Consider the following 15148-nt stretch of genomic DNA (forward strand, 5'->3'; position numbering starts at 1 on the left):
ATATATGTACTTGCAATCTAGTTAGTTCAGGATCAGAATGAGTTAGTGACATGATGCAAAGACTTGTAATTTTCCTGAAGTAACTCTCCAGTCATTTGTCTTCATTTTAAGAAGTTGCCCAATCTCCAAGATTTATCATAATTGGCTAGTTGTGTAACTTTTACCCCAGACAGCCTATTCCACTGTATTTTTTCAGTAGTTGCAAAACAAAAAAACAGGTTGTAGCAGAACATTCTAGCAAACACTTTGCAGTAGCAGAAGGGTGTCCAAAGTGGGTAGTAAGGAATTACTGCAGCATGACACTGTAGCAACTCTTTTCCCTGCCTTCAGCTTTTGTGTCACCTCCTTATATTTCTATGTATGTGTGCATTATACCTGGAGTTTCATCGCAGCCCTTTCTTAAGTAATATTATAACAAAGGCAACCTCCTTGGGAAAAGGCATCAGTAGATTTAGCACTACACCATTCTAAAGCCCATAACCTGAAATGTTTTAGTGAGGCAGCTAAGGATTGACTGTGTGTAGGTGGGACATAACGAGTTAATGTGAAACAGCAAAATCCATATATAAGCCTGATATGTTTATAGTTGTTTAACTTACTGTTTAATTAGGCTTTGATGCTGAGAGATTCCTTTTCTCCTGACAGAACTCCAGAGTGGTTTAACAGTCAGCCGCTCTGATTGAAGCTCTGTGAGGGGAACAGGGCATCTCCTAGCAACTCTCAGCACCCTTCACTAACTATAGTTTCCAGGATTCTTTGGGAGAAGCCATGACTGTCTAAAGTGAAATAAAGGTCTGATGTGGATGTGGCCAGGGACAGCTTTGGTTTAAATTTGGGTGGGAGGCTACATGTGCCTGCTGTAGAATAAAAAGGTGGGGGAAACCCTGAAAAAGAATACTATTTACAATGTTTTCCTTTTGGAAAGGAAAGGGGCTTTCCCTCTGCCCAGTGCCCACACACCCAATCTCTTTCCCCCTCCCTCCTCCTCCCCTTCCTGCCCTCCTCTTCCCCTCCTTGCCCCTCCCCCAGGTCAGTTTCACCTATCCTAAGCACAGGCGTAAATCCCACTGAATTCAAAAAGCATGCAAATGATCAAACCTGCCCTCCCCTCCTCCTCCCTCCCATCCCCTCCCTCTTGCACTTTCCCTCCCCTTACTTTGCCCCTCCCTTCCCCTATCCCCTTCCAATCCCCCCTGGTCAGTTTTATCTATATTAAGCATGATTGCACAGGAGTAAATCCCATCAAACTCAATAGGCATGCAAATGACCAAACCTGCCCTCCCCTCCTCCCTTCATCACCTCCTTTTGGCCCCTCCCCTCCCTTCCTCTACTCCCCTCCCCTTCCTTCCCCCTCCCCCATGGTCAATTTTAACTATCCTAACCATGATTGCACGGTAGTAAATCCCATTGAACTCAATAAGCATGCAAATGATCAGACCTGCCTTTCCCCTCCTTTCCCACTCCTCTCCCTTCCTCTTCCCTCCCATCTTCCTTCTTCCTCCTCCCCTGCCCACTCCAGCCCTCCCTCCCTCTTCTCCCCCCCATGGTCAGTTTTACCTATCCTAAGCATGATTGCACAGGATTAAATCCCACTGAACTCAACATGCAAATGATCAAACTCAACATGCAAGTGATAGGGTGCTCTGCCACCCTAGTCAGAGGCAGCATGCTTCTGAAAACCAGTTGCTGGAAGCCTCAGGAGGGGAGAGTGTTCTTGCACTCAGGTCCTGCTTGTGGGCTTCCCCCAGGCACCTGGTTGGCCACTGTGAGAACAGGATGCTGGACTAGATGGGCCACTGGCCTGATCCAGCAGGCTCTTATGTTCTTATCAAATCTGCCCTCCTCCTCCCCTCCTGCCTGCTCCCATCCATCTTCTCCTCTCTGCCCCTCCTTTCCTCCCTCCTCCCCCCCACACCTGCTCTTCCTCCTCCTCCCCTCTCCATCTCCTGTGCTCAGTTTCACCTATCCTAAGCATGATTGCAGGGGAGTAAATCCCACTGAACTCAATAAGCATGCAAATGAGCAATCCATTCTCAGCAAACTTGCACAGGATCCCATTTCTTACCTCCCAGATTAAAAAGCAGAGAAATTAACTAATAGGCAAAAAACGCTTGTGGTTTAAGTACGTAACTAAAACCAACAGATCTTTCTATCAAACTTTAAAAAGCAGGGAAATTGGGCAGCTATAGTGAATGCACCAGGGGAGCAGGAGACCTGAACTCCTCTCTGAGATATTGTACTGCCCTGCAAATTTGTAAAAAAGCAAACACCATTTGGGTTGGTCTTTCACAGTCCAATCCACTTCCTGTGTAGCTTGGAAGAATTTGGTAACATGTGCCTCGGAGAATATGGTGAGCGGTGGCAACACCTGCAATCAGCCCAAATAACAGAAACAAGACATGTGCTGTGCTGATCTTGTTTTAGCAGGGAGGAAGCAACAATATTAAGACAGTTGATAGAGTTCAGATGGTCACTTTAAATGTTTGATTTACTCTGCAATTTTAGTGAAGTTCCCTATAGCGAATCATTTTCTTTTGTTTCTATTTCTGTGAATATGTGAAGTACAGCAACACTTTGCAACACAAAAAAAAAGCTCCAGAAACAATTGTGGAATAATGGCACTGACTGTTCTGCAGAATAGTTTCCAATGGGCATGAGGAGCGTCTCAGTTTGCACAAGATAAAACAGTGGGAAGTGAAATATACTCTAGCAAAATTCTAGGTGTGCTCTATGTTTTTAATTGACCATGCTCACCTTTCCTTAAGTGGAGTAGTTTAAGTATCAAACTGCAGTTTCAGATCCAACTGTTAATGCACCCAAAATAGAAACAGAAAGTAACCTCCAGTTTGAAACACAAAAGGCTATCTTCATCATCATATGACATTGACCAATAAAAAGGCTTTGAAATTAATAAAAATAAATTTGTCACAGATTTCTAGGATGAATAATGAGAGAAATATAATTTTCTAGGTTAGATTCTCTGTAGAATCAGTAGTAACACAGGAAAGAAGCAAAGTAAGAACACCAAGAAACATACAAAAATGTAATTCTCCATCTTTGGTGATGGCAGGTGTTGCCACCACTCACCGTATACTCTGAGGCACATTACCAAATTCTTCCAAGCTACACAGGAAGTGGATTGGACTGTGAAAGAGCAACCCAAATTGTGGTTGCATTTTTACTTATGTAAAGTTTTCTAACTTACTTACTTTACTATAGATTTACTAACCACTAAAATTGCAAAGTAAATCAAACATATTTAAAGTGACTATCTGTCTTAATATTGTTGCTTCCTCCTTGCTAAAACAAGATCAGCACAGCACATCTTATTTCTGTTATTTGGGCTGATTGCAGATGTTGCCACCACTCACCATATGCTCAGAGGCACAGGTTACCAAATTCTTCCAAGCTACACAGGAACTGTGAAAGACCAACCCAAATGGTGTTTGCATTTTTACAATTTTGCAGGGCAGTACAATATCTCAGAGAGGAGATCAGGTCTCCTGCTCCTCTGGTACATTCACTATAGCTGCCTAATTTCCCTGCTTTAAAAAGTTTGATAGAAATATCTGTTGGCTCTAGGTACATTCTTAAACCGCAAGGGTTTTTTGCCTATTAGTGAATAACTATTTTAAATTGTTACAAATTTGAGATTATTAAATGCACAAAGTTGTGTTAGCTGCTTTGTCCCACTGGAGAGAGAGGTGTGAAAGAAAGCTTTCTTTCTTGGTTCCAAATACTTGGGGAAAAAAGCTGTCAAAATAATTTTATCCCATCTCTCTATAGTAAAATAGAGCTTGCTGATACAACTGTTAGTTGCTAACATCACAGATCTCCATTGACCTTATCATCTCAAGTGATGGTGCATATGACTTCTAAAGAAACCCCTATATAAACCTCTGTTTATGCCCATAAAATCATTGTCCTTGTCCCATATATAGAAATAGATCCTGGCTTATTTCTAAGGCTCCCTGGATGCATCACATCTGCTTTCTGAAGGTTAAGGAGCCTCCTTTTAAAGTTAAGTTGAAGGTGTATCTCCTAACATCTCAGAAAAAATGAGTCTTAGGAAGGACTTTCGAATAGGGATAATGTTCCTGGACCTTGAACAGCCATTTCTACCTCTCTGTAGTGGTTGGCCTATGTTCTTTATTGGTGTTTTCATCTACTGGATAAAATATATAATTTATTATATTGTTCCAAAACAACTTTCTTGAATATTTCCTTTCCTTTCATCAATTCCCATTAAGAAGGAGGAACAAAGCTTTTTTTTTTAACCCACTTTTTATTGAAATTTTTTTTAAAAATAAATTACATTTTACAAAGTCTAATATTTACATACAGTGATTCCAGTGACACAAAAATAGGCAAAAGTACAGACTGAAACAGGAGTTGTGTCTGTTCATGTGAAGGAGTGACAGAGATGAGATTGTCAGGACTGCACATTTCAAGAACCATATGAAAAATAGAGAGCCTCATTCAAAAATTCAGTGTAGCATAGAAGGCATGAAAACTAAAGATGAGTCCACCTACCAGACAGCTGTTAAGAGGCTTTTTAAGTATTGCTTTTTTCAGAGAAGATGCTAGTGCATTTTCACCTGTACCGTTCCAATAAAGTAAGCGATGAACCAAGTCATGTTGAGGGTAACAATCTTTAGTTATCTTATGCTTTGGCACACCTATTGCCAGCAATGGAGTCAATTATGCCTTCAAATTAAGAGGGGACTTAAACAAGTGTTGCGGAACAGTTTTGTACCACTGTATTGGAGCCATAACTCTGCCGGTTGTGTAAGCAAGTGGAGGTACCCTTACAGGCCCTCTTTAAAAGAAACGTTAGAGTGATATACTGCTTTATATAGACCTATTGCAGAGCAAGACTATCTCTGGGTCAGTTTTGCACTGGATATACTTAGGAATCATGTAGCAAGATGGTGGGTTGATGATGAGGCTTCTCCTGTATTTTTCAGAGCAAATTTATACCTGGTCACTACCCTACTATGAAATTACTGAATACACAGTCACAGTCTCAGGAATGGCCCCTATGTTTGGCTAATTCTGGTCATGTGAAAGTCCTATACTCTGTTAAAGAAGAGGAAGAGAGGTACTTATCTTTTTGGTCCAAATTCTGGAACTTATCCCCCCCCCATAACACTAAAAAGCTTAGCAGCCACTGCCAACATTCTGGGTTATTCCAATTCAAGTGACAACAGTGGTGGTGGGGAGCAAGGCAACACAGCAGTACTAAGTTTTCATGGTCCACAGCTTGGTAGGGATAGAGTCCTCCCTTCCCCCCAAAAAGAACACATGAATACTATTGGTGCTCTGGTGCTTTTGAAGGTTAACAGCTATCTTTAAAAAATAAATCCCTTCCGCAACACCTAAATAACAACATGCACATAAAGCAAAAGTGATTTCTCTCCATCAAAATTCTAGATTTTTTTCCCCCAGGAGAAAAAAGAAGCAGTTTCCAAACTTTACACTTTGTTTCACATTATGCAAATCCTTGCCCAGATGTAGCTGGGAAATCAAACCAGTCAAAGGCACTTCAAAATAACTCCAACTGAGAAGACCGAATCTCCACTTAACATATGGAAGACAGTACTTTAGACGAAGAGAGTGCTAAGGCAGACCAGTTCTCAGATAGGTCTAAGGTGGCTCCATCATTTAATGAATGTTAGGCAAAAAAAGGTAAATGAATAGCTTGAGCAGCTAATAAAGACATGATCCAATATTTATGCATATACCCTTTGTGCTGGCCACTTTATGACCAAAAGACCCAGCTAAATTTCACCCACTGCAAGGCACGTGGTGTTCTTCAGAGTAAGATTCTACCAAATGATCCAACTGCTTGGAATAAGTCCATATTGATTTTAACAGGGCTTTCTTCCAAACACTAGGTAGAAATGCCTAACAACTTTGCAGGTTATGCTTACATCTATTAAATTTCTCTTAATTTAAAACAAGGGCTTTGTTTCCTTGAAAGCTGCTTAAGTTCCTAGAAACACAGGGTATTTCCTAGGAAGATGTTAATAGCTATATACCATATCTAAAGGGCAGCACCCAACCTGCATTTTCAACAGTTCACATGAGCTCATTTGTATTGAAGAGATGACCCTGAAGATGGAGACCTCAGCTCCATGCTTGCATCATTTTGTCTCTGCCTGCCTGTGCACTATGCAACACAACAGTTACACCAAGAAGAAGCAACATTCCAAGGTAATCATAAATAGTTTCTTGGCTGTCCTATACTGTACTCAAAACACTGAAAGAATTTCCATTGTGTGCACCATTCTGTGCCTCTTTTAGTGCAGAGAGAAACCTCTTAGCCATTCATTCATGGAAGACACACCAGAATCCAATGCCAACTTTATCAAGTTATCTTCACAAAAATGATGTGCACTTTTGTAACAAAAACAGGACACAACTCAGTACTCACAGTGTATTATCTGCTATGGAATAAAAAGGAACATAAACTACAGCTGTCACTGATATAAACAGCAAGACAACGGTTCTTGAGTCTTGATGAAACTATTTGATGTCAAAAGTTGTTTTTACAGAGGTAAAAATCAGTCTTGCCTGAAAGGGCCAGTCTAAATAAAAAAGTAGCCAACCAGCCTTTAAGAGCAACACCACTAGTCTCTTGGCCTATATTTCAGCCATGCATGATGTAATGCATAGGATAACACTGGCAAATCCAATGGGATAACTTCCGTCGAGAAAAAGTGTAAGAAAATATTTTTAGTTCCTTCTTACTTTTTTTCTTGCAAGCTTTCTTGCATACATAATATAAATTTCCAAACAGAAATGAACACAGACCGTCATTTGCAACAAATGTTTTTGAGCTGTCCTTCCAAGGAGTATATGGTTGCTCAGAGGCATCTTTATAAAAGGAACAGTACAAATCTACTCCACAGTTCAGAAGCCAAACAGTAGTCAAAATGAGCAGTTTGTATATACTTAAATCATTCAATATTAGTATTGCAAAAGTTCCATTTGGCCTTTCTTACCATTCAGAAACTCCCACATGCCCCAGACTTTCTTCACCTATGAATTCTTCCAATTCAGGTAAAACCCACAAGGGGTACAATTACAATTCACATTGGAGCAATTTACAGCCTGATCCTCAAACAGCTCTAGCAGTGAAACCTTATGGGGCCAGAACATTTTGAGGATTACGATTCCTCATCATTGTTACTGTGCTCCAATAACTTACAAGGTATCGGTAGTTCTCTGCTTTTCAAAAGGAACACCAACCATTGAGTTAATTATCTCTTTTCCACTGCAAAGGCAGATATCAGACAAAGCCCTTTGCCATGATACCCAAATTCTGCTGCTACTTTAATCCTTCTTATAGTCTTCTCTGATGTTGCAAACATTTTAACTTTACTTAGAAAAGCAGCTGAAATACCTATATGGGAAAAAACCCAACTCCATAATATGTCCATAACAAATATCTCAAGTACTAAATGGAATGAAATAAAAAATATAATTTTCTAGAAGCTGAGACACTGAATATAAAGAACTCTTTGCAGCTCTTAGACCCTTCAGACAGACATTTAAAGATATTCAGGCTGTGTTTTGCTATTTAAAAAACAGTCATTCAAAAGGGCAGCATCACTAAATTTCATTTAGGAGACATTAGCACATAAAGTTTATTCAAGTATTTCTGTAGAGTATAGACAATGGAAGGGCATTTTTGACGCAAAACACAGGTTTGTCCCTGTGCTTTTTCTTCATTTTAAATCTGTCATCTGTAATCTTCTTGCACAACTGAATTTTAAATATAAGTCATATGGGCTTTTCATGTTCACCAGGTTTAACCGCAGACAGCTTCTTGTATAACAGAAGGTACGATATCTCCATAAAACTGGGTCTGTGTTTAAGATAGTGCTTTTGTTCATGGACCTTCAGCTCATGACTCAAAAGAACTGGCAAAACTTGAGCAGATTCTCTTCAAGATCCCTAGTCAGGACTGCCAACGTATCTCATCTCTGACATTCAGGACACTCAGCCCTTCCAGTTCAAAGCATCCCTTAAAAGGAGAATAGAAAGAGAGCTTCATTGTGTGATTGCGTTTGGATAATGTTATCAACATTTTCCACTCTGCACCAAGGCATTATCTGAATTCAGTTTTTCAGAGGTCAAGAATTAGTACAGTTACCAGCCATGTCCCACATACAATCAATCCAAACCAGTCTGACTACAGTATCAGAATGTCACTCTTCATTAAAAGAAGGAAACAAATACTGAATAGGCCCAATAACTGTAGGCTTTTCTTCTACCACCTCCTCAAAGGGAAAAGGAACTCTCAAGTTTTTAGAACCATCACTTCACAGTGAATAAGCAAAACTGAGTAATAAACAACTACAGATATTATCCAGATGTTGAATGCTTTCAGTCTGCTAATGCAAGGAGGTGGCGCCAGTGGAAAATACCAAATATGGTACACCCTCCTCCTCTTCTTCATGTATGTTTATCTGTTGAAATCTGCAATCAGTGATTTTTCAGGAAGCTAGTAGCAAAACAAGAAAAAGTACTTCTTCACGTTGCAGCTTTTGCAGTATTCACTGTGTTATATTCATTCATTAGCTGCTCATAAGGCACAGATATCTCTAACTCATTATTGGTAAAGGTAGATTCATCAGAGCATGGGAATTTCACAAGTTTTTTCTGAGTCTCAGGTTCCTCTGCAAGATTGTCATCCACAGAGGACTTTGAAGTTTCCTCATCATCTGAAAGATCCCCTTCTTCTTCATCCTCCTCTTCATTTACAAATGTTATATTTGCATTTTCAAAGATCAGAGGTCGATAGTCTCTGGAGTCCCATGCTTCCCCTTCTTCCTCACTGATTCGATCCAGCTGATTTACAAACACATTGCCCTCAATTGGGCTATCCCCAATACGTGTGTCAGTTAGATGTCTCATAACATGAAAGTTTTGGAGTCCCAGAGAAACCTCATCATAGTCAAATAACTTGTTCCTTGTGTACATCACTTTGATGTCTTTGCTAGAATGTTGCAATGTTGGCTTCACTTGCTCTCCATTCAGAATTTTGTCATTGCTTGTTTTCAGACCTTTCTTTCCAATCTGCTTGATGAGATCATTGTAAGTCTCTTGCTTCTTAGAAAGGAAGCTGAAAATGTTCACATCTTTTGGGTTAGACATCTGAAGAGCTTTTTTTGTAGGAGGATGGTTTTCAAAGGACTCCTTCCTTTTTTTTCTTCGTTTCTTGATTGCTTTGTGGACCTCAACAAACATGCTGACCTTCCAATTAACAAAGAGGGAAAGCCAAGCTAGGCCCAGGTAGATCCACAGCTCTACAAAGTATCTGTAGAGTGAATGGTAAGTCATATTTGGATTCACACCTAAAAGAAAAAGCACAGAGAAGAATATTATAGGACTGCATTTATATATGTATGCACGCAATAGGTACAGAAACATATATGCCCTGAGAGCTTATCAAGTCAACATTTTCATACATTTCACCAAAAAATGGGCAAGGCATCCAACTGGAGAGTCTCTCATGACTTAATAAAATTGTCAAATGGTACTATGGGGTCAGGGCCAGCAAGAGTCAGTTTTGGAAACTTTGGAGTTTCCAAAACTAAAAAGACTTGTCACATAGTGTTTAAACTCCATTAACTGCACAGATATACTGACAGATATTATCCCTTAAATAATGGGACATCTGCTCAGTCTAATTGTTGCAAGATGGAGGAGGAGAACACCAAATCTTATTAGCTATTCATACCCATTCCCTGAACTTCATCTATCCCTGCCTTTCTTTCCTTATCTCAGTCCTCGCATATCATGGAGGCCAGTTGCTGTGAAGAAGTGCCCTGCCCAAGCACACCCCTTTAAAACATGTGGTCCCTTTAGCCTCCATTTCTTCAGCTCACATCCTTCCCACCTCCTCTGAATCCAATAACTCTAATGCCAATAAATAAAAGGTGGAGATAAGCTTATATATAACTGTAGCCTCTTACAGCACCACCTATTGATATTAGATTCTGAATATGGTTGTGTTAAGAAGTGCGGCACGTGTGCAAAATATTGTTATTAGCTGCTAAAATGACAAAAGATTACTGACCAGCAACAAAGTCTCCAAATCCTATGGTCGTAATAGTGATGAATGAGAAGTAGAGACCTTCAATGTAATCCCAGCCTTCAGTCACCATAAAGACAAAGGGAGGAAGAACTAGATGGATGAGGACTCCCCAGATGATGAAAATAGCGGTGCATGTAATTTGTGCTTTTCTCTGCAACAAGTGAAAAGGAAGGTGGGACAGAAAAAAGGATCAATCATTTGATTATCTTTTTGCTTTTAAAAACAATAGCAGCTCATCTTGTGGCAAGAATGTAACAACTGCAGACAAATTGAAAGAAGTAAAAAAAGGAAGTAAATGGGTAAAATGCAGGTTCATTTGATTTTCTAGTTATTTCTGGATATTTTATGTACACAGGAACAAGGCTGGAGTTTTTCTGTTTTCTTGCAGGAAAAACAGTAAGTACCTTGACATAAAATCATCACAATGTCCATTTTCACAAATCATTTTCACTTGGTGAAGCATTTGTGTAGAACTTCCCACACAATCTATAGTTAAATTAGACAAATCTCTTTTCAGAAAAATCAGACTTTTCCACAAAGGGTCTTTTACACAAATACCTCACCACACAAAAATGACATGGCAAAGTCACTATATAAGAACTTTACCATATTAAAAATATAACACAATGTGGTGAAGTTTGAAAGATTAGCAATGATTAGCAAGTTTTGGCTCTTTCTAGCCAAGGAAGAAGATTCAGCCAGCACCCAAGCAAAAGGAAACAAACAAACAAGCAGAAAGACAGGGCCTTGTTCTAGTCTACTAGAACATAGTGTATTCCTTCAGCTAAATATCAGCATGATCCCCCCAAAACAGGGAATTTAGAGGAAAACAGAAGACTACAGAAATGCTGTGATATGTGGTGGTATAAGAGCAAGAAAACACATGATTTATACAATTTGGACAATATTCCAACTTTTTAGATTCTGGGGCATGTGGCACTCATTCAAATCTTTTGCTAAACAACAATTAATACAGCAGGAAACTAGTGATACTTCTGGTTCTGTATTCTTTTTTAATTTTTAAATTCATCTACAATTTATATGAAGAATCATGTGTTCAACATCATCTATGCATATTTGAGCAATGTGTTCCACCTATTGATAGTCACAGAACTCCAGGATGGATCAACAAAGTAGAGAATAAAGGAAAGGAGGAAGTTAGGGCAGAAGAAGAGGTTAGGATTAACTACCAATAATATTTTCTGCATTATCTATACTATAGATTGATTTTAAAGATCTTAAAGGTCATGCACCCAGCACTGGCAGTACAATAAGCAGAAATTCATTCCATACCAGGCTTACTCCTCTCTTCGTCAGGAACTGACCCAGCCTCTTGGCACGTCCACCAAAAAACTTTCCCAAAGCACTGATCCATGTTAAGCAGAGAGGAACACCAAAGAGTCCATAAAATATACAGAAAAGTCGTCCAGCTGAAGTCTTGGGAGCAACATTTCCATAGCCTGAAAGAGAACATTGTGTTAAAAGTTACCTATGCCATTTTAAAGCACAGAAGAATCAGGAGAATCTATTATCAGATGCTGTCAAAACCTTTAGAGCTTGCTCACACACAACAGTTTTGGATATGATGTTCTGCAAGCCACTATGGTGTATCACACAGCCATTTAGTATTCATGAATCAGTATCATCATAGCCTGTAGTTAAAGTTTCAGAGATACACAGGCACTCATAGCAAGAGGTAACAAGAGATGCTTGCAATCACAGGAGATGGCCACATAATTCAGAATTCTAAGATTCACAGCTTTCAGATTTAAAACAAGTAACCTTTTTATCCCATAAAGCTGTGAATGGAGAATGAAATTTCAGGAGCCACTCAGTAACCGCTACTGGTTCCACTACTGTTTCCTGGCTGTTTGTCAGGATGTCCTCTCCACCGTGATTGACCAGCAATGCCAGCATGGGAGACATCTCACTTGGCTGCTGTTCTCTGCAAACTACTCTTTATTGCTTTGTTATTAAGCTGGAATCAGATGATGTCCTATTTAAGGATTCAGAGAGGGTACATAAACTACCAAACCTGAACCCATATTTTATTCACTAATAGGCAAAAAAGCCTTGCGGGTTATGAACATATCTATAGCCAACATATATTTCCATTCAACTTTAAAAAGCAGGGAAATTGGGCAGCTATAGTGAATGCACCAGGGGAGCAGGAGACCTGACCTCCTCTCTGAGATATTGTATTGCCAAACATATTTGTAAAAATGCAAACACAATCTGGCTTGGTCTTTCACAATCCAATCCACTTCCTGTGTAGCTTGGAAGAATTTGGTAACGTGCTCTGAGCATATCGTGAGTGGTGGCAACACCTGTTATCTTCAAAGATGGAGAATTACATTCTTGTATGTTTCTTGGTGTTCTTACTTTGCTTCTTTCCTGTGTTACTGCTTTTAAAATTTTGATAGAAATATCTGTGGGCTATAGGTACAAGTTCACTGATAATGGATTGATCATTTGCATGCTTATTGAGTTCAATGGGATTTACTCCCCTGCAATCATGCTTAGGATAGGTGAAACTGACCACAGGGGGGATGAGGAGGGTAGGAGGAGGAAGGTCAGGGGGAGGAGGGGGAGGAAGGGCAGAGGGGAGGAGGGGGATGGGAGCAGGCTGGAAGGAGAGGGGATGAGGAGAGCAGGTTTGATCATTTGCATGCTTATTGAGTTCAGTGGGATTTACTCCCCTGAAATCATGTTTAGGCTAGGTAAGACTGACCATGAGGGAGGAGGAGGAGGAGGGAGGGAGGGCGGGAGTGGGCAGGGGAAGAGGAAGAAGGAAGAGGGGAGGGTGGAAGGAGGGAGGAAGGAAGGGGACAGGAGAGGGGAAGGAGGGGAGAGCAGAGAGGGGGAGGGGAAAGGCAGGTCTGATCATTTCCATGCTTATTGAGTTCAATGGGTATACTCCCATGCAATCATGCTTAGAATAGATAAAACAGACCATGGAGGAGGGGACAGAAGGAAGGAGGAAGGGAGGGGAAGGAGGGAGGACAGGTTTGATCTTTTGCATGCTTTGAGTTCAGTGGGATTTACTCCTGTACAATCATGCTTAGGATAGGTGAAACTGACCAGTGGGAGGGGCAGGGAGTGGAGGAGGAGGGCAGGAAAGGGAGGAAAGGGGGGGAGGAGGAGAAGAGACCCTTTGGGTGGGTGGGCACTGGGCAGAGGGAAAGCCCCTTTGCTTTCCAAAAAGAAAACACTGTAATAGTATCATTCTTTTTCAGGGTTTCCCCCACCTTTTTATTCTACAGCAGGCACATGTAGCCTCCCACCCAAATTTAAACCAAAGCTGTCCCTGGCCACATACACATCAGACCTTTATTCCTCTTTAGACAGTCGTCGCTTCCCCCAAAGAATCCTGGGAAATGTAGTTTGTGAAGGGACTGAGAGTTGCTAGAAGAGGCCCTATTCCCCTCACAGAGCTACAATCACCAGAAGAGGGGCTGACAGTTAAATCACTCTGGCCACTGGAGCTCTGTCAGGGGAACAGGAGTCTCGTAACAACTCTCAGCACTCTTCACAAACCACACTTCTCAGGATTCTTTGAGGGAAGCCATGACTGTCTAACGTGGAATAAATGTCTGTTGTAGGTGTGGCCACCTGATTAGGCAGCTGTTTATGATGAGTGCTTGGTTGGAGCCTTGAATGTTGTAAAACTAAAGCCACAGTAACCTGGAGATTTAACAGAACTAAAAGTCTTTTTTAGTGCTTTTGTTGCCTCCCTGGGCTCCTACTAGAGAAAGCAGAGGCTTTACATTGCCATTGGGGACAGAAATACCACCAGTGCCCAAGAAGAAGCACCATGAGCAGGGTCCAAAAGAGCTGCATCACCATAATAACCTCCACCACCGTGGGTATGTGCCGACTGTCACCATTTTGCAGGAAGAATTCAAGTGCATACTAGAACTTTAGCACATGTCAGAACAGGAAAAGCAAGCAGAGGTATTAAGAAACAGTTTGATTTGTACTGTATGCTAGCTGAGAGGCCAAGTTGTTTTCCTTTGAAACGGAACCATCTGATCACCTTAGGAAAGGACAAACTCTTCTTGCACAGCTTTGCTGTAACAAATGCCTGTTGTCCTTCTGCCTCACAGGAGATGCTGCCCCCGCTAACACCACCTCCTCTTTATTGGCGGTGCTGATAATGATAATGTTATTTGTTATTTAATTTTATTTGTTTTTATAATGTTATTTGCTATTTAATTTTTGTACATTGTATTGCTTTTATTGTATTTTTATATTGTATTTTTATACCTGTGTTTATTTTTCTTTGTAAGCCCCCTCGAGGGCCTTTGGCCGAAAGGCGGGGTATAAATAACAATAACAACAACAACAACAACAACAATAATAATGTCAAGCCAAACAGCTGCGAGTCTGACTTTTAGAACACTGACAGTTGGTTCTTATTGAGCATGCCCGACATTTTAATAGACTTCAATGTTAAATATCTTAAATTAATTAAAAATCAGCCAGGCATTTTTTTTTAACTTTTAAACTGCAGAAGATGAAGGTCAGAGTATGGGATAAGGTCAGTAATAGAATTACAGGTACTCTGTGAATGTAGCTGATTTTTAATTAATTTCAACAAATTATGAGAACTCTGACAGAAAAAAGCCCAACAGGGCTCTGGATTTTCCCCCTCTTGTTTTACACTTTGAATTCTCGATTCTCTCTGACTGTTGTGTTTAACACAAAAACCTAGACGGTTGTTAAGCAAACGTTTCTGAGTTCAGGACTATAAGTTTTGTTAGGTGTTATTTTGAAATGTGCTTACGGGAAGCAGCACAATGGGATGGGGGGTATTTTCTTTTTTTTTTTCAATTAATTTTTATTCCAATTTTCAAAACCAAAACAATACAAAAAGAAAACAACACAAATCAATAACTAGTACAATACAAAAAGAATATATATATATATATATATATATATATATATATATATATATAAAAAGAAAGAATATTGACTTCCGATTTGTCATAGTTCAGCTATAAATCTATAATATATAACAAACCTATCTCTTAATAGATT

General features: G+C 40.0%; 1 protein-coding gene across 3 annotated transcripts in view; it reads right to left on the reverse strand.

Annotated features, from left to right (window-relative positions):
* Window positions 1-4282: 4282 nt before the first annotated feature.
* The window catches only part of KCNK5 (potassium two pore domain channel subfamily K member 5), a 58877-nt gene continuing 48011 nt past the window's right edge, over window positions 4283-15148 (reverse strand). For all 3 annotated transcript variants that reach the window (XM_061624900.1, XM_061624899.1, XM_061624901.1), the window contains exons 4-6: window positions 11402-11568; window positions 10091-10259; window positions 4283-9365 (exon numbers count right to left, since the gene is read on the reverse strand). In XM_061624900.1, the coding sequence (XP_061480884.1) occupies window positions 8542-9365; window positions 10091-10259; window positions 11402-11568 (1160 nt within the window). In that variant the 3' untranslated portion in view covers window positions 4283-8541. The remainder of the gene's footprint in view (window positions 9366-10090; window positions 10260-11401; window positions 11569-15148) is intronic.

Source organism: Rhineura floridana, chromosome 4 (assembly GCF_030035675.1).
Source record: "Rhineura floridana isolate rRhiFlo1 chromosome 4, rRhiFlo1.hap2, whole genome shotgun sequence".
Taxonomy (NCBI): domain Eukaryota; kingdom Metazoa; phylum Chordata; class Lepidosauria; order Squamata; family Rhineuridae; genus Rhineura; species Rhineura floridana.